We start from the raw sequence: 24269 nt of genomic DNA, 5'->3' as shown, positions 1-24269 counted from the left end.
CAAGTTTTATGTCAATAAATCCTTTAACCCATTAGGTAATAATTTTATCACAATTTCTTAGAATTTATAAATTTAGTTCAATTATAATTCTAAGTTTCATGGTTTGCATTGGAAAAACATGTATTCAGTCACTTCCCAAAATTTAGCCGCCTTTATTAATTGCTTCACGAACTTACTTGGTTATTTGGATCAACTATAGTAAGTTATGTGATGTGATATACCTCTTTTGGATTCCAAGACTAAAATGTACCTTTTGAGCCAAATTCTAACTTGGTTTTGGAAGGTGTGTTTTATTATTTTAGTATGTCCAACTAATGGTGGGGAATTAATATCTTCATTATTTAGTTGGACTTTAATTGGAACCAAAAATTGATTATTTAGTATGACCAACTAATGGTGGGGAATTATGTCTTCATTTGTTAGTTGGTCAAATCAATTACGAGTACGTATATCATTAATTTTGCTACAGAATATCTTAATCAGTGGGAGTGATCATTTAGAAAAAGATCATTAAGATACTCCATTAAAGATTTTGGATTTAATTCGCTTCATACATCCCATATTGGATTGTATGTCAAACAGTAAGTCCAAAAGATTCCACGAGTATTAATCATGTATTTGTTCATATAAATTCATATTGATTGTGCAACACATTTATGAAGATGTTGTAACAATATTAAAGAGTTTATTAGAACAAAACATATAACTTGTGGTGCACTTAAGTAATAAATTCTTCAGCATTTAATAGTATTTAGTTTCTTCAAAATTGATCCTGGGCCATTTTAGTTTGTAAGGCTCAAGACAATTTTGAGAAACATAAAAGTAATACTCATAATGTTCAGTTCATTTTGAGGTGGACCTTAAGATTATTTGGGAAGTTATGGTGTATGTTTAAGATTCCAAATTTATGGACTTAGACCTTTGGTTTATTGTCTAAGTTGTTGGAATGCTTCTATGACTAAACTACCTTTTGGCTATTTTGATAAGTGGGAGTGACAGACGTGTCAAATCCAAGCTCTTAGCCGTTAGATGTAGTTCTTATGTTAACTTATAAAGAAGTCATGGAATATATAGTTAGCATTATGCTAACATTAAGAGATCTCTACTTAAGGCATGCTTTTAAGGATCTTAGAGATCATACAGTGTACTCTTTTGTACAATTTGGATGGTTTTCTCTCTTAAGTTGCGCATATATATTTTATTTTGAGAAACATCCCTTAAGGTACCAAGAATAAACATTGGGTTTGTTCATAAAGGATTCAAGTTGGGGAATAAAAATGCATGTGATCACAGGAGATATTACTCACTTATTCAGTAGAGGACATATTACTATGATTCGTGTGTTTTGTTCTTTAATGCGAATTGTGCTATTACTTGCACCAAGTGGGAGACTGTAAGACTTTCCCATATAATATATATTATATATTATGGGTCTTACTTATGTGGTGCAAGTGGACTAGGCCCATTAAGTAATTGGTTGGGTTGGACCTTTAGGTTTAAGTCTTATATCCACCAATGTGACTATATAAAGATTGTATTGATGGGATACAAGATACATGAATATTATATGGTACTCATACTGCTCAGAAAATACCAGTACACCATCTAGGGTTCTGAGTCAAGTATGAGACAAAACGGCTAACCCTATTCTGCAGATCTACCATTCACAACATGATATCAACCATGGCTGGAGATCTACAATGCTTCCGCTTCCGCTGCTACGAGTTAAGTTTCTCGTAGATTATGCTTTGTATATTTAAATCTCACAGACCCTCTATCGCCACACCTCTTTATTTTGATTTCAGATGCCTTGTCCCTTCTCTTATCTTAAAGGTGGGCGTTGGCACGGTCTCTCCTTATTCTTCGGCGTTTGGCTGCCTTTTGGTCTCCCATCTAGCCTTTGCATACGACATCGTGATCTTTGTCAATGGGGCGTCAGGCTCACTAAGGCGCTTGCGAGGGTGCTTGAGCAGTATCAGGCGGGTTCAGGCCAGAAGATTAATTTCAGCAAAAGTTTCTTTGTTACTGCTAGGGGTTGTTCTAATCGCCGTGCTGCCACCATGTCGCGCATCCTTGGCATGCAACGCTCCACGGTGCCATTTCGATACTTGGGCGTTAATTTGTTCAAGGGCAGGAATCGTCCAATCTACTATCACCACTTGCTAGAAAAGATTGATAGTAAATTGGTGAGCTGGCACCGCAAATTGCTATCCCCAGGAGGCAGCCTAACACTCATTAATCACGTTTTATCCCTGATTCCGTTGTATATTGCAACCTCAGTTCTTCTGCCCCGTTAGACCGAAAGGGCACTTGAATCTAAATTTGCCAACCTTTTTTGGGGGTCGGTGAATGGCCAACAGAAAAGGCATTGGGCAGCTGGGTGCAAACTTTGTCTACCCACCGAAGATGGTGGATTGGGAATTCGAACTCTTGGTTCTATCCAACAGGCCTTCTCCGTGAAACACTATTTTAATTTATTGCAGAGAGGCACGCTGTGGAGTGAGTTCATGCTTGCTAGCTATCCGGAGGATCGTGAACGAGTGGCTGCCTTAATAACGTGGCGACGTATGCAGCGGTTGAAAGATTTTGTCAATGACAATGTGGTGTGTAATTCTTCGGGGGCCCCGGTTTGGACAGTGTCGCCTTACGGGGATTTCACCTTCTCGTCTGCATACGACACCCTCAAGCTAAAGGGTGGACAAAGCCTATCTTCTTCTTGTATTTGGGGCGGCGGATTGCCTTCGAAAGTCTCCATCTTCATGTGGAGAATGCTACGACGGGTGTTGCATTTTCCTGATGTCGTTCAAGGCTTTGGAATTTGTCTCCCCTCGATTTGTCCTTTTTGCCGGAGTGCATCTGCAACTCTTGCCCATTGTCTCTTTACCTGTAGCAGTGCGCGGGAGGTTTGTCAGCATTTCAGAGGAATCTTTGGCCTGCCAAGGGCCATTGCAAGCTCAGTTCGGTCGCAGTGTCATGCGTGGTGGTTATTGGCGCGCACAGAGTCGGCAATGGAGGTGTTTGCTCAGCTAATTCCATGTTTAATTCTGTGGTTTCTGTGGAGACCCTACAATAATGAGTGTCTCTACGAAGATGTTTCTTTCTCGTCAGCCAATACCATTATCATAATCAAGCGTGAGTCGATGTCCCACCCCACTAGATGCAGCGGGCCAAATGAGTGGTGCGACAGGAGGCGCATGCATTAGGGACTCTCACAGGCAAGGTTGAAAAAATCGCTAGCCGCCCTCTAGGCGCCTGGGGACTGCCTAGGGCGCCTAGAGCGATTAATCGGCGTCTAGGACCGATTTTTGCAACCCTCCTCACAGGAAGCTAGCAATGGGGCTCTGTTTTCGCTTTCATGCCTTGTCGGTTGTAGAAGCTGAAACTTTTTTCGCTCCAGCTTGCTATACAATGGTGCAATTCCTTTGCCAGAATACCGTATGCTGTAGAAGTGGATTCCCTCATCCTCGCCAACCTGATCTTATCAAGGATGACAAGAGTCCCATGGAGGATTGCGGGAGCCAATCACTTCATTCGTTTGCGCCTGAACTCGTGGGGTTCGTCCATTCGACACATTTACCGGGTGGCCAACTAGGTAGCTGACGCTCTTGCTGCAGCTGGCCTTACCTATAGCACTTCAAGAATTTTTTGTACTTTAGATCCGCTGCCTTTTCAAGCTAAATTGGCATTAATGTTTGATCTTAGGGGCTTTGCGTCGGGCTGTTCGTCGCCAATAGAGTTCGATATTTTGCTTTAAAAAAAAAGGCCCTAAGTCTTCTACCAAGCTACTTCTTCCATTTTGGCGTTTCTTCTATATATATATATATATATATATATATATATATATATATATATTAATCACACTTATTTTAAAATTTAAACAGTACAATACATATCTCTAGATTGATGCTCGATAATTGATGCCAAATCCTTTTTTTTCCTTTTTTTGAAGTGCAAATTAAACAGACAAAAAAAAGCAAGAATATATATAGCAAGAAGAAGAAAAGTATAATTACCCAAAGCAATAGCATATAGAAATTCTATTTTGGAGAACAAGTTTGATAGAATCTAATGAGTAACTTCTTGATAAACCTAATTAAAGTAAAGAGTTAATTCCATCAGAGGTCCCTTGTTTTTGGTGGCAATTCCAAATTTAGTCCCAGACTATCGTTTTTGCCATTTAACATCCCAGACTTTTGTTTTTTGGACATTTTTAGTCCTTTTCATGACTTTTCCTATTTTTAATAAGGACATTTTTGTCTCTTCATATTTTTCTTTTGTTATTTTTTTCCGATTTCATCTGGTTTAATTGGTTCAGGACTTTACTAAAAACTAGTTGAAAAATATGGTTACTAAAAAACAGAGGTTACCTAAAGTTCATTCTAAACCAATTAAACCGGGTTAATCTGAAAAATAACAAAAGAAAAATATGCGGAGACAAAAATGCCCTTACTAAAAATAGAAAAAGTCATGAAAAGGACTAAAAGTGTCCAAAAAACAATAGTTTGGAATGTTAAATGGCAAAAACAATAGTATGAGACTAAATTTGAAATTGTCACCAAAAACAAGGGACCACTGATGGAATTAACTCTTATAGTAAATTATATTCTCACTAATATTTAACTACTTTATTATTATTAACGGAACAAGCAATTTTGAAATTTGGTACTTAAATATATTATGCAAAAAAAAAAAAGTACTTACTTTGAACTCAATAAACCATCACTTTATTCTTAGGGGCATGACTTTTGTAGAATTTTAAAGACTTTTAAAATGATAGATTTTAATAAACTTTGATTGACTTTCATAGAGTCGTTCAAAACTTTTTAAAACTTTATAAGACTCTATAAAAGTCTATATAAAAAACATACACTTTTATCAACTTCTTGTTTTAAAAAAATCTACAAAAGTCATTGAAATTTAAATTGAATACATCCTTACAAACTTTCAATGATTTTGATTCTTATCCTTTATAATTTTCTTACAAAACATTTATAATATATCATAAAATTCTTCTTATTATATAGTTCTTCACCCACATCAATATTTTCAACATTATTATTTTTATCCATAGTATGCTGAAACTTATATGCTAATTAAAAATATAATTACAAGTTTCATAAAAAAAAATCTAATATTAATAAAAAAAAAAAAATTATACTTGATATATTGCTAGGCATCACACAAAGAACTATTATTTTCAATAACAATTTGAGACTGCGAACAACAACAATGTGCTACTGTTTGCAACTCCAAACTTTTAAAGTTCATAAAAGTCTTTAAAACTCTATACAAGTCATGATTGAATACACCCCCCTTAGACATTGTTTCTTTCACAAAGAAAAGTAAAATTCAAAATTTGTTTAAAGAACAAAGTAGGAAATACGACATACATGAGAGTTTCACTAGTACTATTACATTCGTTAAGCAGCGCCACACAACAACAACAACAAAAAATAATAATAATAATAATAACAACAATAACAATAACAATAACAATAACAATAACAATAATAATTGAAATTTTGCATATTCCCTTTTTTAGATAGATTAACAGGATTAATCAACTGTCAGAGATTACTGATTGATTCAGTTACGAAGTCAGTCAGTAATAATAAATCGTGGAGAAGATGTAAGAGAAAGATAACAGCACAAACCCAACGACACAGAATATTTACCCAGTTCGATATAGTGTGTATCTACGTCTGGGGGACGATCACATAGGCGTCCAATCCACTAAATCATAATCCAATGTACAGAGGTAGATATACAATAATCTTACCCAAGTGCCCCACACAAGGTAATACCCAGTCTACACAGGTTTAGTGGATTGTTGAAGATGGAGAGCCATGCATACAGAAGTCCAATGAAATCCCTTCACTTGGAGAGCCCACTCTGATGCAGTCCACTTCAATGACGCTCTTTACAGTTGTTCCCACAACAGTGTGATCACAGTGTCATTTCGTTTAAGCAGCAGTGATTCTTCTCAAGTTCATCATCTTAATCAACATGAACATATTGTATTGAGAAGATACATGGCAATCAAAGATCTAATCTCATATAGCAGACCGGGAGTGTTTCTTCATACTTTCAGCGTAACCCTAAATCTCTTCGAGTACGGGTACTTATAGATTCTTCAATAAACTCTCTCCATAAAAGACTTTGATTGTAGAAGGTAGGACTATAAAAGGGGAATGTAATCTCAGAAGATTAAGTCCATACCTTTCTTGAAAATATACGCTGATCTTCTTTCCAAACTTGTCTGATAATACCGCGTAAGCCTTTTAGAAATCAGCTTCCTAAATAAGATCTTCAGTGTCAGTCCTTCTGTTGTTGCTTCTGATTTATCAGTCGACTGTAGAGCTGGACGGGCAAACTCTAAACCTATCTTAGTTATGCCATAATAATATCGCCAATTATAATATGGGGTTTTTGAACATTAAAAATACTAACAAACTCCCCCTTTGGCTATTATTTGGCAAAACAACTCGACTATATAGATAGACACACCATAACGAACTAAGATAGGATAATATAAAGAAGCAACCCAATAAGTCTGATCTGATTACAAGGAATAAAAAAACAGAAACAACATCTAAAGAGTTTATGATCAAAAACAAAAAGTGGTGCCATAAAAAACAATGCCCAGCCAGGGCCAGAAGGTACTTAAACACAAAGACTCCCCCTGAATTCATACTACTCCCCCTTTTTGCCAATGATAGCCAAAGGTCAAGCATTGGAGGGAGTGTCACTGTCAGACTTCGCAGGATCAGCAGCAGCAGCTGATTCAGATAGGCTTAAACGAAGAAGAACGGTTGCCAGCTCAGTACGGGCCCCTGTCAGTTGCTTTGCAATAATGCTATGTACTGTCTCAAGATCAGTGACCCTTGCCTTCAACTGTATGGAAAGCTGAACATCTCTAGCATGAGGAGAGTCATCAGACACAGCATTAGGTTCACAATTGGATGGGGCAGACACAGGGACAACATCCCGAATGTGATCTCTAGTCAGTAGACGTTTATCAACAGTATAGAGCAGTGTTGGACTGATCACCTCACTGGGCATAGGCTCAAGTCCCTAAGTGGTAAGAATGCCAAAAATCATATTTGGGAAGGGTAGTCTTACCTTCTGTTCCCTTGGATGAATTAATGTAAGGATGTGATAGTAAATCCATTTTCCTAGATCAATTGGCATCTTCGTTCCAATTCGAAATAAGAAGCCTGCCAGACTTGCCAACAGTGTGGAAATGGGATGATGGGAGCCAGTTGTGAAGGGCCGGGCGATGTAGAATCACATATCTGGATGTGAGATGCGAGCTCTGCAGCTAGTCCTTATCTCCTGTAGGCCATGATTTTGTCTGTCCACCAGTAAGAGTTCTGGCTACTAAGTTCCAGTCAGTGACAGGGTCTTCTTGCACAACAGTCAAACCATAGTATTCATTGATCATGTCCGGTCCAAAAACGTACCACCTTCCTCTGATGAAAATCTGCATTGGTCGTGGCCCAGTTAGGATGTCAATCTCGTCATTGAGATTGCAATAGAATTCATACGTGAGAAGCTTAGAGTATGGGCAGATGTTCGTGACAGTCTTCAACAATCCGACTTCATTCAGCAGAGGTAAAATGTCACATACAGAGTTCAGCTGGTTCTCATCCACAGATCATTGAACAATAAAATCCTTTCTAACCATGGTAGCCCATTTGGTCTGAGCAGCAGGAGAAGCAAATTGAGGTTTGTAAACAGATGGATCAGATTCTTCGACAGGTTGAACCTCAGGAGTAATGCTTCGTCCTCTTGATCGTGTGGATGGCTTCCCTTTTCTGACAGATGGTGCAGGTACAGAAGTAGCTTGAACAGCAGGCCCCTTTTGCTTAACAGAGGATCGCAGAGTCTTGAACACTTGTTGAATAGGCGGATTTCCTTCCAGCTTAACAGCCTCACTCGACTTCCTTTTCTTCTCAGGCTGATCCACATCAGCACTGTCATCACCAGTCTCAACAACAACCTTCACAGGAACATTCTTTCTTTTAGACCGTCTTGTCTCTTTGGTTGGGGATTGAACAGGAGTCACAGAGTGACTGGAATCAGAAACATTGGCAGATGAGCTCCCAATAATATTCGAAATTTCTCGAATTTTGAAGGTCGTGGAGTCAGGATGAGCAGTGGCCTCAATAGTTGGAATATCATATGGAAGTGCTTGAGATCCATACACTTTAGCCAGTATTTTATCATCTTCGTTGGAGGATTCAGAAGGATGAATCACTCGATAAGGTTGACGGATTGAAGCAGATGGTAGAGCAGCAAAGTGTCGCACATGGTCCAGACTTTCACCTAATGATGTGGCAGTGTAGACTGGGATTCCACCTGTTTTCTCAGACTTGTGGGGGCTTGATAGATCAACAGTTTCAACATTAGCAGGTAAGACAGAAGTGTCATCGACAGAACAAACTTCTTTAGGGTCATCAGCAATTGCAGCCGGAGGCATAGCAATATTATCAGAAGCATAAACAACTAAACTCAATTTATTTGGCTCATCAGGGGACTTTTCTTTCTCATCAGACACATGCAAGACATCAGTTTTCACATCAACAGACTCACTCAAAGGCAGAGATGTAGAATCAGCATTCACAGGGGGATTCTCGGAATCCAAAGCAGATAAATTTTCTGAAATAACAGGCACACAAGATGGGGTAGCAGAATCATCAGGTTTATCTGGTGAAATTTCAATAGGAGTTTCAGAATTGTTTTACCTGTTTCGGAGGATCTCCTGTCTGTGTTTTGCCTCTTTCTGAGCAGCTTCGAGATACAGAGGGTGGGCCTCCGCTTGCTGTCGAGAGACCTCAACCAATTCTAGGGCTCGATGTGCAAAGTATTGAAGGAATGCCCCGGCCGATTTCCATCCGAGGGTTCTGGAATATATACTGGAGAAACTTCATCACTGGCTTCGGAAACCATCATAAGCAGTTCAGTCGCATCATCTTCAGACCATTCTGCATAAAACTCTAGGTAGTTGGACATCACAGTCACCAAAATCTCGTCGCGAAGCAGAGGATCAAGTTTGAGTTTCTTCTTCATAGCAAACTGCAATAGCGTCTGAATGTCCTTAAGGGCCACCTCCGGAGAATGTGTCTTGCTTCCGAGCTTGATGATGATATTTCTTACCGGGTCCGCCATTAGAGAAATTTTTTTTGTGAGAGGAAAAGAACACCATACTGAGAGCAAATATGCTGAGAGAGAAAGGGCTTGAGTGCTGAGATGCTTGAAAGCCTGTTATCTTCTTCGCCCGGTATCAAATAGACTAAAGGGTGAAGAACCCTAATCAATGCGGCTTATCAAATATCATGTAGACGCGATTGATTGACACAACGGTACAGCTTCTTTTTAGGAAGGAAACGGAACCCAAGGAAATTTGAATTTTGAAAGAAGATTAAAATCTTTTGAGATATCATTAAGGCCAAAATAAAACCACTTAACAAAAACAGAGAGGAGTCTTTAAATAAAGTCAAACCGTAATACTGACCCGTGTACATCACTCCTCTCTGACTGACCAACTGCTTTAATTAGTCAATTCTACAAATTCCCAGAGCAAACCTGAGAATTTCAAAACGATTAGCGTCCAGTGGCTTAGTCAGAATATCCGCCAGTTGTTTGTCAGTTTGAATGTATTCCAATTCAATTTCCTTGGATTCAACCAAGTCTCTGATGTAATGATGCATGATGTCAATATGCTTTGTTCTGGAATGTTGAACTGGATTCTTGAAGATATTAATAGCACTGACATTGTCACAATAGAGTGTCATTATCCCTTGAGAAAGACCATAATCCATAAACATTTGTTTCATCCATACCAACTGAGTACAACATCCACCTCCAGCTATGTATTCTGCCTCTGCGGTGCTTAGTGAAATTGAATTCTGTTTCTTGCTTAGCCATGATACTATGTTCTTTCCAACAAAGAAACATCCCTCAAAAGTACTCTTTCGATTATCAATATTTCCTGCCCAATCAGCATCACAGTATGCAACCAGACTCAGTTCACTGTCCTTGGAATACCAGAGGTCATACTGCATCGTTCCTTTAACATATTTCAGAATGCGTTTTGCAGCTATCAGGTGTGATTCCTTTGGGTCAGATTGATACCTTGCACAGATTCCAACACTGAACATTATGTCTGGTCGACTGGCTGTTAGATACAACAGACTGCCTATCAAGCTGCGATAGACTGTGTTATCCACTGATACACTAGTTTCATCTTTCGATACTTTTGTGGAGGTGGAGATTGGTGTCCTGGATGATTTACATGATTCCAGATCAAACTTTTTAACTAGATTCTTAGCATACTTCTCTTGTGAAATAAAGTATCCCTCAGAACTTTGCTTGACCTGTAGACCTAGGAAGTATGTCAGTTGACCAACCATGGACATTTCAAACTCTTCCTTCATCACTTTTACTAACTCGTCAGTGTATTTCTGTATGGTTGATCTAAACACGATGTCATCAACATAGATTTGGGCTATGGTTACATGACTTCCAGTAGTTTTTACAAACAGGGTTTTGTCAACACTTCCCCGTTTATACCCATGCTGGAGCAGATACTGTGTCAGTCGTTTATACCATGCCCGTGGGGCTTGTTTGAGACCATAGAGAGCTTTTCGAAGCTTATAGACATACGAAGGATGATCTGGATCTTCGAAACCTTTAGGTTGGGACACATAGATATCTTCATGGAGATAGCCATTCAGGAATGCTGTTTTGACATCCATCTGAAACAATGTGAATCCCAAAATACATGCGACAGCCAACAAAATCCTGATTGACTCGAGTCTAGCTACAGGAGCAAAAGTCTCATCATAGTCAATTCCTTCAATCTAAGTATACCCTTGAGCCACTAACCGAGCTTTGTTCCTAGCTATATTTCCTGTTTCATCAGTTTTATTTTTAAAGATCCACTTCGTTCCAATTACGTTAACACCATCAGGTCTTGAGACTAGATCCCAGACATGATTCCTTTCAAACTGATGTAGCTCCTCCTGCATTGCCTTGATCCATAGATCATCCTGTAAGGCTTCTTTAACATTTCTGGGTTCTATCTTTGAGGTATAACAAGCAGACCCAGATACTTCTGTCAGATTATTTCTTATTCTACTCCTGGTCTTCATCCCATCTGATGGATCTCCAATAATGTTATCTGATGGATGGTTTTTCTGAGTTCTGGTGGGTTTGTCTCTACCTGTATCATTTATGAGGTTTGTCTCTTGATCCAAACTTTCTTGATCTTCATCTGACGATTCTTGTGGTTTGGGCTGACTGTTACTATTAGTGGCAATTGGATCACTGAGAGGAAGTTCTGTCACTGAATCTGTCACTGTTGTGTCTACTGACTCTTCTGGACTGTCATCTATAACCACATTTATTGACTCCATCACAGATTGAGTCCTCTTGTTGTAGACTCTGTAGGCACGACTGTTTGGAGAATATCCAAGGAAGATACTCTCATCACTCTTTGGTTTCGAACTTCCCTCTTTGTTCTCTATCAGCTAGCGCATAACACTTTGTCCCAAACACATGAAAATACTTAAGATTTGGCTTCTTACCCTTCCAGATTTCATATGGTGTTTTGGTTGTTCCAGGTCTAAGATATACCCTATTTATGGTATGACAGGCTGTGTGTACTGCTTCAGCCCAGAAGCGCTACGGCAGATGCGAGGCATGTAGCATAACTCTAGACATTTCTTGTAAAGTTCGATTCTTTCTTTCCACTACTCCATTCTGTTGAGCAGTTCTAGGGGCTGAGAACTCATGTGATATACCGTGCTCGGAGCAGAAATCTGAATATAGTGAGTTCTCAAATTCCTTTCCATGATCACTCCTCAATCTCTAAACTTTTATTATAGACTCATTCTTTTCCTTCTGAACTCTTATACACAGAGTTTTAAAGGCCTTGAAAGCTTCTGTCTTTTCTCTCAGAAAGTATTCCCAGCTGTATCAAGAGAAATCATCTACACACACAAATATGTATTTCTTTCCCCCAATGCTTTCAGTCTGTGTTGGTCCCATGAGGTCTATGTGAACAAGATCTAGGCACTTCTCAGTAATGATGCCTCTTACTACTTTGTGTGGAGTTCTGATTTGTTTCCCAATAGCACATGCACCACAGATTTTTTCAGGATCTATTCTGATCTTAGGTACACCTTTCACTGCTTCCAGTTTTATCAACTTATCCATATCTCTGAAGTTTACGTGACCCAGTCGTCTATGCCAGAGTTTTGATTCATCAGATTTGGATAGGTGACAAGTAGTTTCATTTGCCAAAATATAACAATTGTCTGAGGACCGAGTTCCTTCCATGACAAGCTGATTTGCTTTGTCACTAACTCTGCAGCAGTTACGATCGAAGCACACATTCCAATTTTGATCACACAACTGACTGATGCTAATTAGATTCGCTTTCAACCCACTGACTTGCAGGACTTCTTCTAATTGAGGTAAACCTGGTACATTTAGGATACCTTTCCCAACTATTCTCCCTTTTTGTCCATCTCCATATGTTACAGCTCCACTGATGGGTTGAACAGCCATCAGACACTTAACATTTCCTGTCATATGTCTGGAACACCCACTGTCAAAATACCATCTAGCATCAGTTGTAGATGCAGTCAGAACAATGGTGGGGAAGCAGATAACTTCTGACTTCCTGACCCAAACCTGTTTAGTGAATGGTGTAATGGACTTATTATGATATTTTTCCTTCCTTTGATCTCTGTAGAAGAAATAACACTCAGGTCGAGTATGACCTTTTGTTTGACAGTAGTGACAAATAGGGGTGTAATATTTAACTTTGACAATCTTATTTTTGAACCTTGAATAATGAGATTGATGAGTTAATCTAGACAGGCCAGTATCAGCAGTCTGGTCGTACCTCCTTCCCTTGTTCTGCATTGACTGAGATGACTGTCCTTGTTCATAGTTGTGATCAGCTGTGGTCTTAGACATACCCTCTTTGATGAACTTAGGTGCGTTATTCGAAGATTCACCTCGTTCAAATCCTAGACCCTTTTTATCATTAGGATTTCTGCCAGAGTCTAGAATCTTATCTAGGGTAGATGTGGTGTCCATCATCTGGATATTTTTCTTCAGACTCTCCAATTCCTTGACCAGTTTTCCTTCTCTGGACCTTATCTGAGTGATGAGATCTTCTTTTATGACTAGATCAGTATTCAGTTTCTTTAGAAGATCATCTCTTTGCTTCAGCTCATCATTCAGATTCTTATTCACTTTCACAAGTTGTTCCCAGCTAGCAACAAGTTTTGCAAATTCTGTTTCAAGTTGAGTATGTCTCTCTTCAAAATCGTCAGTCGATATGTATGATTCTTCATCTGATTGGTCTCCGTCTGACTGAAGGTCTGTAGCAGTAAAGAAGGCTACAAAGTTTCCCACGTTATCATCTGACTGATCATTTGAAGTTTCCTCCTCATCGTCACTTAAAGTAGCTACAGACATAGCCTTTTTCCTTTTGAGATACGTTGCACATTCAGCCTGTATGTGACCATATCCTTCACATTCCCTACACTGCACTGACCGGTTGAGAGATTTACCCGTGTCTGTGGAACTGGTTCTGTTTTGTCTTGATCGACCAGTCTGAGGTTGATTGTTCTGTGAGAAATGTGCTGTTTCAACCTTTTGATATGAGGAGTTGTTGCCTTTGTATTGAGTTCTGGTAGACTGACCTTGACCTTTTCTGTTGAAACCTTTTAAGATTTTCTTGAAATTCTTAGTTAAAAGTGCCAAGGTTTCATCATCTATGTCGTCTGTGTCAGATTCTCGATCAGCCTCAGCCACAAAGGCCACTGACTTTCCTTTTCTGTTGCTTCCAAGATCATCATCAGCAAAAACTTCTAGTTCATATGTGTGTAAGCTTCCCATAAGTTCTCCGATAGTCTTCTTTTCCCAACCTGTGTGTTCCTGAATAGCAGTTACTTTCATTCGAAAGCGTTTAGGTAAAGATCGAAGGATCTTTTTTACCACTCTTTCATCAGTGAAAGGCTCTCCAAGGATTGAGGCTCGGTTCATAAGATTCTGAAGCCTACTGTGGAAGGTCGAAATGGTTTCTTCTTCAGTCATTCTGAGTGCCTCGAATTCTGACAGAACCATTTGTAGCTTTGACTGTTTGACATCACTAGTTCATTCAAATCTGGTTTCAAGAATTTCCCATACCCGTTTAGCCTCTTTTACTCCTGTGACAAGAGTAAAAACAGATTCATGCAAAGATCCTACAATTGAATTTAATGCCTTGTTGTTTAGATCTGAGGCATTCATTTCATCGTCTGTCAAAGTCTCCATGGGCTTATCTTCAGTAACTCCTTGTGCATTCTGAGTAGTGGGACGACTCCACCCAGTTAGGACAGTACAATAAACCCTGGTACCTTGTGCTTGAAGATATATCTCCATGCGAGCCTTCCAGAAGGAGTAGTTATGACCATCTAGTTCTGGTAGTTTCATACTTGCATCCATCTTGAATACAAACAACCAGCCAACGAACACACAGAAAAAACTTGCGAAAGACAGAGAGAATGCAAAACTAAAAAACAACCCGTCGGATCAAGTCACTATGTAGACCTAAAAGCTCTGATACCACATGAAATTTTGCATATTCCCTTTTTAGATCAATTAACAGGATTAATCAACTGTCAGAGATTACTGATTGATTCAGTTACGAAGTCAGTCAGTAATAATAAATCGTGGAGAAGATGTAAGAGAAAGATAACAGCACAAACCCAATGACACAGAATATTTACCCATTTCGATACAGTGTGTATCTACGTCTGGGGGACGATCACGTAGGCGTCCAATCCACTAAATCATAATCCAATGTACAGAGGTAGATATACAATAATCTTACCCAAGTGCCCCACACAAGGTACATACCCAGTCTACATAGGTTTAGTGGATTGTTGAAGATGGAGAGCCATGCATACAGAAGTCCAATGAAATCCCTTCACTTGGAGAGCCCACTCTGATGCAGTCCACTTCAATGACGCTCTTTACAGTTGTTTCCACAACAGTGTGATCACAGTGTCCTTTCGTTTAAGCAGTAGTGATTCTTCTCAAGTTCATCATCTTAATCACCATGAACATATTGTATTGAGAAGATAGATGGAAATCAAAGATCTAATCTCATATAGCAGATCGGGAGTGTTTCTTCATACTTTCGGCGTAACCCTAAATCTCTTCGAGTACGGGTACTTATAGATTCTTCAATAAACTCTCTCCATAAAAGACTTTGATTGTAGAAGGTAGGACTATAAAAGGGGAATGTAATCTCAGAAGATTAGGTCCATACCTTTCTTGAAAATATACGCTGATCTTCTTTCCAAACTTGTCTGATAATACCGCGTAAGCCTTTTAGAAATCAGCTTCCTAAATAAGATCTTCAGTGTCAGTCCTTCTGTTGTTGCGTCTGATTGATCAGTCGACTGTAGAGCTGGACGGACAAACTCTAAACCTATCTTAGTTATGTCATAATAATATCGCCAATTATAATATGGAGTTTTTGAACATTAAAAACACTAACAATAATAATAATAATAATAATAATAATAATAATAATAATAATAATAATAAATAAAAATAAAAATAAAACCTCATTCAGACCCTACAAGTGAAAAAAAAATGAAGGTAAAATTAGTTAATTTAGTAGGTTAACATGTAAAAGTTGAATTGGTTGTGAATTAATACTAAATCTAAAATGATAAGGAAGTCAGACTTGAAGCAAGGAATTGACACCTTTTGTCAGCTGGCAATTGTTTTTACTGTTTTTTTTTTTTTTTTTAATTTTAAAATTTTAATTTGAGTAGACTAGAAGCAAATTAAGATTCCTAATCCAAGTAAACATGAGGAAAGGAATCAAACATAAAAATAATAGAATGATGAATTTGATAAGTAATATTTGATTCCTAAATTGATATTGCTATATAAGAGCTAAGGCCGAGTATTAAAACATATACATGTCATAGGAAGAACATATCCTACAAAGTTTAGTAACTCTAAAAAATCAAACCAAGCTAATTAGCTCCATTTCCTACTGTGAATCCATGGCAACTCAATCACAGCCATTGATTTCACAACCACCAACAGCCATTGATGATGACGCTGCAATCGCAGATGAAGTAATGGCTACTCATCATTCCAATGGTGCCACCAATTTGAATGCAAATTTTGTTTTGAGCTATGCTGAAAATATTCTCAACTTTAACCACCTGGTTTGTCAACTTCACTCTAATTCCATCATATCTATATATATACTCTATTTTTACATTCTATTTGATAGTTTAATTTTATGTTAACAAAAGTGCATAACATCACTCCGGCCTTTATTACCACTAATGTAATGTCTATGACTAAATGTTACTAGGTTTCTGGAGAAGTTGAGAAAGACATATTAGTGCCACAAAAGCACATTCATAAGGAACTCCCATACCAAGTGATACAACTTTCTTTTGAGGTAATTTTTAGCATTATATTTGGCACACTATATATATGGCTCCTCATTGCAGGCATTTGTTTAAGTTCGATTAAAAATATTATTTAAATGTAATTAGTGATGAACGTAATATATATATGATCAATGATAATATGTTCTTTAAGAGAAAACTAAGAATCAATCTCAGCCTTACATCTCGAAAAATCAGGCGGATCCGATCAAATTTTTTAAAAATAAAATTAAACACTAAAATATGCACTTTACAGAATGTATATTATTTAATTGTTCATGTCTGTATAGTAAAATTGGTTATAATTACAAAAATGTCACTTTAATCTCATCAGATTTGTCGAATTTTTACAATTGTAAAGCCGAAATTGATTCTTAATCTTCTCATGGGATCGTAAGACTATATATATATGTGTGTGTGTATGAGATTCAACTATATATCATCAGCTTAATTTTTTATTTGAGACAGAAAGAATACTTCAATTATTAACATTGCAAATTTTTACTTTGTTTAGTATATTAAATATTTGTATTATTCTCATATTATTATTCTGTGACCTAGACGATTATTATATTAATGTTTTCTTGATTTAAATTATTACATATTTCCGTTATATTATCTTTTACAGGTTGCGTTTAAGTGTTTGAATAATATTGATTGTCACTGGGCAACAATCCATTTGCTAAGCAAGCTATCCACCTACCCTTGGGACACCAAGGCAGTCATGATGCTTGCAGCATTTTCCTTAATCTCTGGACATTATTTCATCACTGTTTCTCATCGCCCAAAAAAATTAGCAAACATGTTGGCAATTTTCAAGAAAAATCTAATTGCGACTACACCATCTTCTCATATTGAGAAATTAGTTGGCGATAATGATTCTATCATCAAGTTCATTCTCGATCTCGTCAAGTGTGTGAGTGAGCTTAATCAACCACCATCTTTCACAACCGCTAGTTTTGGCGACTTATTGGATTACCAGGAACATTCTTGCTTGTTCCCAGCGTATTCTTTGTGTTGATAAGTATTTAATATAATTTAACATCAAATCTATTATTTCCTACATGCTCTAGAGATTATTGTCTAGCACACCCTTAGTGTCTGGATCAACTCTTAGAACTACTATATGCCAAAAAGCTATAGTTAATAAAGTAACGAAGAGACAACTTTATTGCTAAGGGCGGATCCATAGTCTAGGGCTCTAGGCAATGGAAGCTCTTATGCATATGCATAGTAAACGTTTATAAGTATTAAATATAAATAAATTTTAACAAAGGATGTGCTAACTTAGATGGTAAGACATATGATCTCTATCTTAAATTAAATGCCAAGAGTTTGACTACTAGTGCATAGATTTTTTTTTTTATTTTTTTTATATTACATTTTGATGTAATTTGATTTCTATCCTTAGTCAACAATATTTATGGCTCGGCTTCTAAATTATTATTATTATTTTATTTTATTTTATTTTATTTTATTTTTTTCAAAATATTTCATTAGTTCGGCTCTAACATTTCTTTTTCTTTTTTTTTTTTCAAAATATTTTAGAAGTTTTAATTTATAGCTCGGCCTCTAAGTATTTTATTTTTCACAAAATATCTTATTAATTTTAATCTTTCGTCCCCGTTGGAAAAGAAGATATCTAGATCCGCTCCTATTTATTTATTTATACTTGCACAATAGCAGGATGTTAGTTACACTCAGCTCTCCAACACCAAGAGTATAAACCTTTTTAATTAGTGCGATAAAACCAAAAGGTTAAGTTTATTAATTAGGGTTTCTAATGTTTCAACATATATTATATATTCTCTTTCAGGTCCAAAAATGAGACAATGGAAGAATCCACTTTAATTGCCAAATCCAAAACCATACTCTCTGCTTGTTATGCGCTACTAGGTTTGTGCCAATCAAATGATAGCTTTCAAACAATTTAATTGCCAAGACCAAAACAAAATTTGATCCTTGTGTAAGTTGTGTTGTACGTGTTTTAAGTGTATTAATTATAGTTTTGTATTTGCAGAGGCAAAGAGAACAGAGAAATCTTACGAAGCGTTATTGCATGCTTTTAGTCATTCTCATAATAACCTTGAAGTTCTCAAGCAAATATTCAACATCAATAATGATTCCGAGAAGATATTTCAGCACTATGTCGTAAGTATTTGAATTTTATTCTCCTAAATAAATATATTCAAACATAAATTGTGCATGTGATTTGGACATTACATACCAACCATTTTTTTTATCTTCTTCTTTCAAATACTACCTATTTTAAAGCAACGGATCAACCCCAACCAAGTTGGTCATGCTATTAATAGCGAGTACTACTGATGTAATCTATTACAATGTAGTATGAGTCAATACCGCACCACTGAAGCTCAAACGAATGATCCTATCACTACTACACAGCAGGCCTTTAACGTCGGCTATTAGGGCTTTTAACGTCCGCTATTTAGGACTTTTAGGGATAAATGAAATTAAGAATTTAGGGATTAGGATTTAAGATTTGAGTAATAGAACCAACCTATAGCGCAGCAGGGACGAATCATCTACCATACTCCGATTAACAGAAGTAATCAATAACTCAACCACACAAGTAAAACAGACTACGAATCATCTACCATACTCCGATTATCATGACTTATGAATGCAACAAGATCAGAATGAAATGGAAGGTGACTTGTTATACAATGCTAGTCTCAAAAATCAGCCACAAACTAGAACATCTAAAGAAACAACTAGCAATAGGAATATTATCCTAAAATTTGAAAGGAGCTTATCGTAATGAGTTACGCAAGAATGTACAGTACTAACCATAATGGCTAAAAGAACAAATCGGTTGATCTTTGAACAAACCATGGGAAATTGCTGCACAAATATCTAATTTTACTCATTACAACCCACAACATCATCTCAGGTACGGACCTACATACTCAGATCAGATCTGAGATTTATTTTAAGAAATAATAAAAAAAAAAAAACAAAACAAAACAAAACAAAACAAAAGCAAGGACAGATATGAGATTTACCTTTGGTGCGGCGGTGCGGAAGGGGTGCGGCAGTGCGGAAGGGGTGCGGCGGTGCGACGGCAGGAAGGTGTGCTATGCGGTGGTTGTGCTGTTGTGAGAAGAAGAGGACGACGTCGGGGGCAGAGGTGGCTGTGCTGGGCTGCGTGAAGGGGTGCGGCGGTGGGAAGGGGTGCGGTGGTAGTTACGGTGTGCTGTGGTGAGAAGAAGAGGACGACGTCGGTGAGATGTGAATAGCTTTTGACAGTGATGAACGGAGATTAAATTTAAAAGTTTTTTTTTTTCGAACAACCTACAACGTCGGCTATTCTAATAGCCGACGTTGTAAGGTTTTAAAAAATATAATAATAAATCATACAACATCGGCTGTGCAAACAGCCGAAGTTGTAGATTAATTATATAAATTAAAATTTAAAATTAATTACCTATATAGCCGATGTCGTATGTTTACTAATTTTTTTTTATTTTTTTATTTTTTACTTATAACGTCGGTTATTATCTATTAGCCGACGTTAAATGTTTTTTAATTAATTTTATATATTTAATTAACTTTTAACATCAGTTATATTAATAACCGACGCTAAAAGACCGACGTTAAATGTGAATTTTGTAGTAGTGTATTTGAAAAAGCAACTTCGTGCCACTAGACCACAAAGTTATTGGACTTCTTAGTTTGAGCCGGTCAGCTATGAGTAACCTAGGCTGGCTTAACTCTTTGCGATCCTTTGCTAGTTAGAACCACAAGACAAGGTTTATCCCGCGTATACCCTCTCATTACTTAAAAAAAATTATGTAAAGGAGCAATAGTCGAAGTAGTGAACATGAAATGTTCTACTCCATATTTTCTACTTCCTTACAAATAAAATTGAATTACATAGTAGAACATATTGCCTAGTAGGCATATTGCCTTTAAAAAAAAATTAAAAAAAAAAGAAGAAAAGAATTACATAGTAGAACATTAATTTGTAAATATTTGCAACTATATCTAAATTGATTTTTGTAGTCCTAAACTGTTCATATTATTTTATGTATACTATGCATAGGATTTATTTTCATTAGATATTATTTTTATTATTATTTACTATTTTTATCATTTTGAACAAAAAATAACAAAAAAAAATAGAATTAACTAAAAATATATTCTTAATTTTCTATTAAAAAGACAAATTATTTACATGCATAATAAATAATTTAAATTAAATATAATATGTAACAATATATTAATCTAAACTATCAATATGGAATCAATTGTTTACAAATATTAACAAAAATATAGTAGGAAAAAGAAACTCCAAGCACCACCTACTAAAAAAACTCTATTTTAATTTTAGATATAAATGTACACTATCTCAGATAGGAATAACAATTTGCTCCATTTATGATCGGAATTCCCGATTCCCTTCTCAGAGAGTACAACAACCACCTCCAACAATGACAACAGCAATGGAACAGTACATGGCAGTTATGGCAGTTAGTTAGTTAGCTGATTAGTTAGCTATAGCTTTCTCTCCTTAGCTGTTAGCTTTCTTTCTTCTTTGTTCTCTGTTATATCCTCTTCTTCATCTTGTATAAAAACCAGCTTCTCATCTCTCTTCCAATTAATGAAAATTCAACCTTTCTTCTCAAACTGTTTCAATCCCCTTTCCCTTTCCAAATCCGCAACATCCCTCCCGTACGCAAATAGGGATGCGGAAAATTTTCGGAGAATCGGGACTGAATACACCACCTCCCTGGCCCGCCCCATCCTCGAATAAATATTATAATTTAAAAATTATATATATATATATATATATATATATATATATATATATATATAAACTTAAGTATTTTATTTTTGAAAATTAAAACTTATGTTTTTAATTTATTATTATTAAAAATTGTACTAATTTTTTTGAATGCTACTGACTCTATTACACTACTGCTTTCGAACTCACAACCTCTCATATGGGAGTCCGACCCGGGTGCCATTAGACTACAAGGTCTTGGAAAAAAAAACTGGGACGGGGAATTCCTGTCCCCGCCTTATTCTTCGTGGGGACGAGAATGAGAAATATTTCTAATTTTTGGCCTAGAATGAAGTCGGGATCGCGGGGACAGAGAGGTGGAGTATACTTCCCGCCACGTTGGCATTCCTAGTCTCTATCTTATATTCGCACTTATTATTAATGTTATTTTAAATATTTGAAAAAAAAAACAATATTAGAACAAAATTATTATGGCATGCATACTGTTAGACAATTTCAGAAATTTATAATGAAGTTAACCTGACCTCTATAATATACATATCAGTCGCGGGTTCCATTCATTCAATTAAAAGACACGAGGGTGCTATTGATAATAGTGTCAGACACAAATCTCTCTGAGGCCGCTTTTCTTTGCCATCACTTGTCCAAGTTCAATATTAGCCCTCGGACTATTTTGATTCCAATTATAAATTATCCTCAAGTTTGGATTGAAGCAAGGATGCCATCACTAATTAAGGGATTTAAGTTGTTGGATCCTTACAAAAGAATTACTCCTCAATTCATTAGATTTGTGAAGGAGAGATGCGTTCCGAGTTTTCAGGGTGATTGGGAACCTATTGTTATTTCACTTGACAGTCGCGGAAGACTAGTTCATACTAATATCATCTCTTTGTTACAGAAAGAGTTGACGGAAATGACTTTAGGTGTTGGTTCTGTCATTGATGATATTGAGGAGAGGAAACATGACTTGGTTGATCACATTAAAAATACAATTGACGATTGGAGAAATGACATTAATATGAGGATAAAAGATTCGGTACATTCCTCCCCCTCATTTTTTTTCTAATTAATTGGTATATATTGTTTCAAGTCAAAAGCTAAGTAATCTTTTTTTATTAATATTTATTTTGTTATTGTTTAGGATTCTTCCTATACTTACAGTAGTAAGAATGAAGAAATGCTTTGGTATAAAGAGACATGGAATATTAAACTGTTGGGACGACACTCCAGGACAATTCAACGGTTGTTGGGTAATGACGACAGCTATAACATAGATAAGTGGATAGAAACTTGGGTAAGTCCATTTTCAAGCGCTCAACTCGCTATAATTGAAACTACAATAACTAATATGAATGGAATAAGTAAACAATAGATTTTAAATTGCATATTGTCCACACCCTAACAAAAATATTATTTGAACATTTTGATGCTTAAGCTTTAATTTGTGCTAGGCATTTTATGACCTTGTAATAATTTTTTATTATTTTTATTTTATTTTTGAACAGGCTACATGGAAATATGACATTTTCTTTTGTGGAGGGAATGACGCTAAATTTATTCAAGAATTCGCAACTAAAGTGAAGGAGGTTAATTCTGAAATCCAACCGAATATCAAATTTGCATACATTGGAAATAACAAGAAAGCAAAGTCACTTGTGAAAAGTATAAGTGGTTATGCACTTCGTTCTAATAATGCAGAATATTTGTGGTTTTGGACACAACTTTGCAGTGCATTCCTATCAAGAATTTATTATTTAAATAAGGGTGGTCGTATTGAAGATGAGGACAAAAATTTTCTTGGACTCTAAAAGTTACTAGCTTACGAAGCTAAAAGCACAACATTTGGAGCATGGGTTTTGTTAAGCAAAGGGGAAGAAGTAATAGCATGTGACTTAGGTGACAAAATGATGAAAGTGATGAATGCGTACCAAAAATGGAAGAGCAATATACACATCAAAGGTTTCAGCTAAGCATTCAAAGATTGTTATGAGAAGCTTGCTTCTTCTCAGGGTCAACATTCTTGTTGTACTCTTGAATATCCATTAACTTTAGATAAAATACCAGACGATGTGAAGTGCCCTCAATGTTCTTTTAATATGCATAAATTTGTAACTTTCACATGTTATCATGACTCTCACCATGGCTATGATGATGACTACTAATAAATTATTGAAGCCCTTTCTTGATATTTAATTATGTCCTTTTCTGGTGTTTAATTTCAATTATGTTGTTAATTTTGCTTGTTATTTATTTTGTAAAAATAAGTATAGAGAAATGGTCACATGGTGAAGTCTAAAAGACATGGAGTTTGGTGGCTACTTTTTATGGAAAATTTGAATTAGCTAAAAATGTTATTAATTTTTTTTCTGTTTATTTTATAGTTCCCATACATGTTTTAAATATTTTCAACTCTTCAGTTTTCTTAATTGTCTATTTAAACAGACTTTTGTATTGAGATGTTCAAGTTTGAATATAATTGAAAGTTTTGAGTCTGAGTTATATTGTTTGTGTTCTTCCTGTTCTCCTTGTCCTGCATCAGTTGTTATCAGAGCCTCAAGTTCCTAGGCGACAATCGAGATAGCGACATAGCCCTCTCCACTTGTCACGACCCAAGATGGCACAAGGCAGTATCAACAACAATGGTAACAACCCATCCTTCGGCGGTGACCATGGAATGGATTGCCTTCGGGCAGCTTTTCAAGTATATAGTGAGAATGTTAATCACGAGTTTCAAGAAATTCGTAATATTCTCGCAAATATAAACCTTCAATTAGAAAGTAATGGTGCAACCCCGGGCATTATGAGTGACTGGAATCTGTAGGCGAAGCACGTGAGCAGAAATCAACAGCATCTCCATTACCATCCAAATATTAAGCTACACACTTTTAATGGTAATGTGGACACAAAAGCCTTTTTGGACTAGTGCTTTGAAGTAGAGCACTATTTAGACATGCTGGAAATCCCCCATGACAAGCAAGCCAAATATGTTGCGGGTAAACTGAGAGGGGGAGCCT

At 36.6% G+C, this 24269-nt stretch overlaps 1 protein-coding gene across 2 annotated transcripts; it reads left to right on the top strand.

Annotated features, from left to right (window-relative positions):
* Positions 1-16015: 16015 nt before the first annotated feature.
* LOC109185700 lies at positions 16016-23216 on the top strand. 2 transcript variants are annotated; one of them, XM_019335652.1, is made up of 8 exons: positions 16016-16256; positions 16409-16498; positions 17116-17511; positions 18304-18383; positions 18508-18638; positions 22154-22291; positions 22397-22549; positions 22761-23216. In XM_019335652.1, exons 4-8 carry the CDS (start codon positions 18320-18322, stop codon positions 23061-23063), a joined length of 789 nt encoding a protein of 262 aa, XP_019191197.1. In that variant the 5' UTR covers positions 16016-16256; positions 16409-16498; positions 17116-17511; positions 18304-18319; the 3' UTR covers positions 23064-23216. The 2 variants fall into 2 exon arrangements, with proteins under 2 accessions (XP_019191197.1, XP_019191198.1); XM_019335653.1 differs by lacking the exon at positions 17116-17511.
* Positions 23217-24269: the final 1053 nt, after the last annotated feature.

This window comes from Ipomoea nil, unplaced genomic scaffold, assembly GCF_001879475.1.
Source record: "Ipomoea nil cultivar Tokyo-kokei standard unplaced genomic scaffold, Asagao_1.1 scaffold1339, whole genome shotgun sequence".
NCBI lineage: Eukaryota > Viridiplantae > Streptophyta > Magnoliopsida > Solanales > Convolvulaceae > Ipomoea > Ipomoea nil.
Note: the sequence above shows the minus strand (reverse complement) of the source record. Positions and strands in the feature narration are given on the sequence as shown.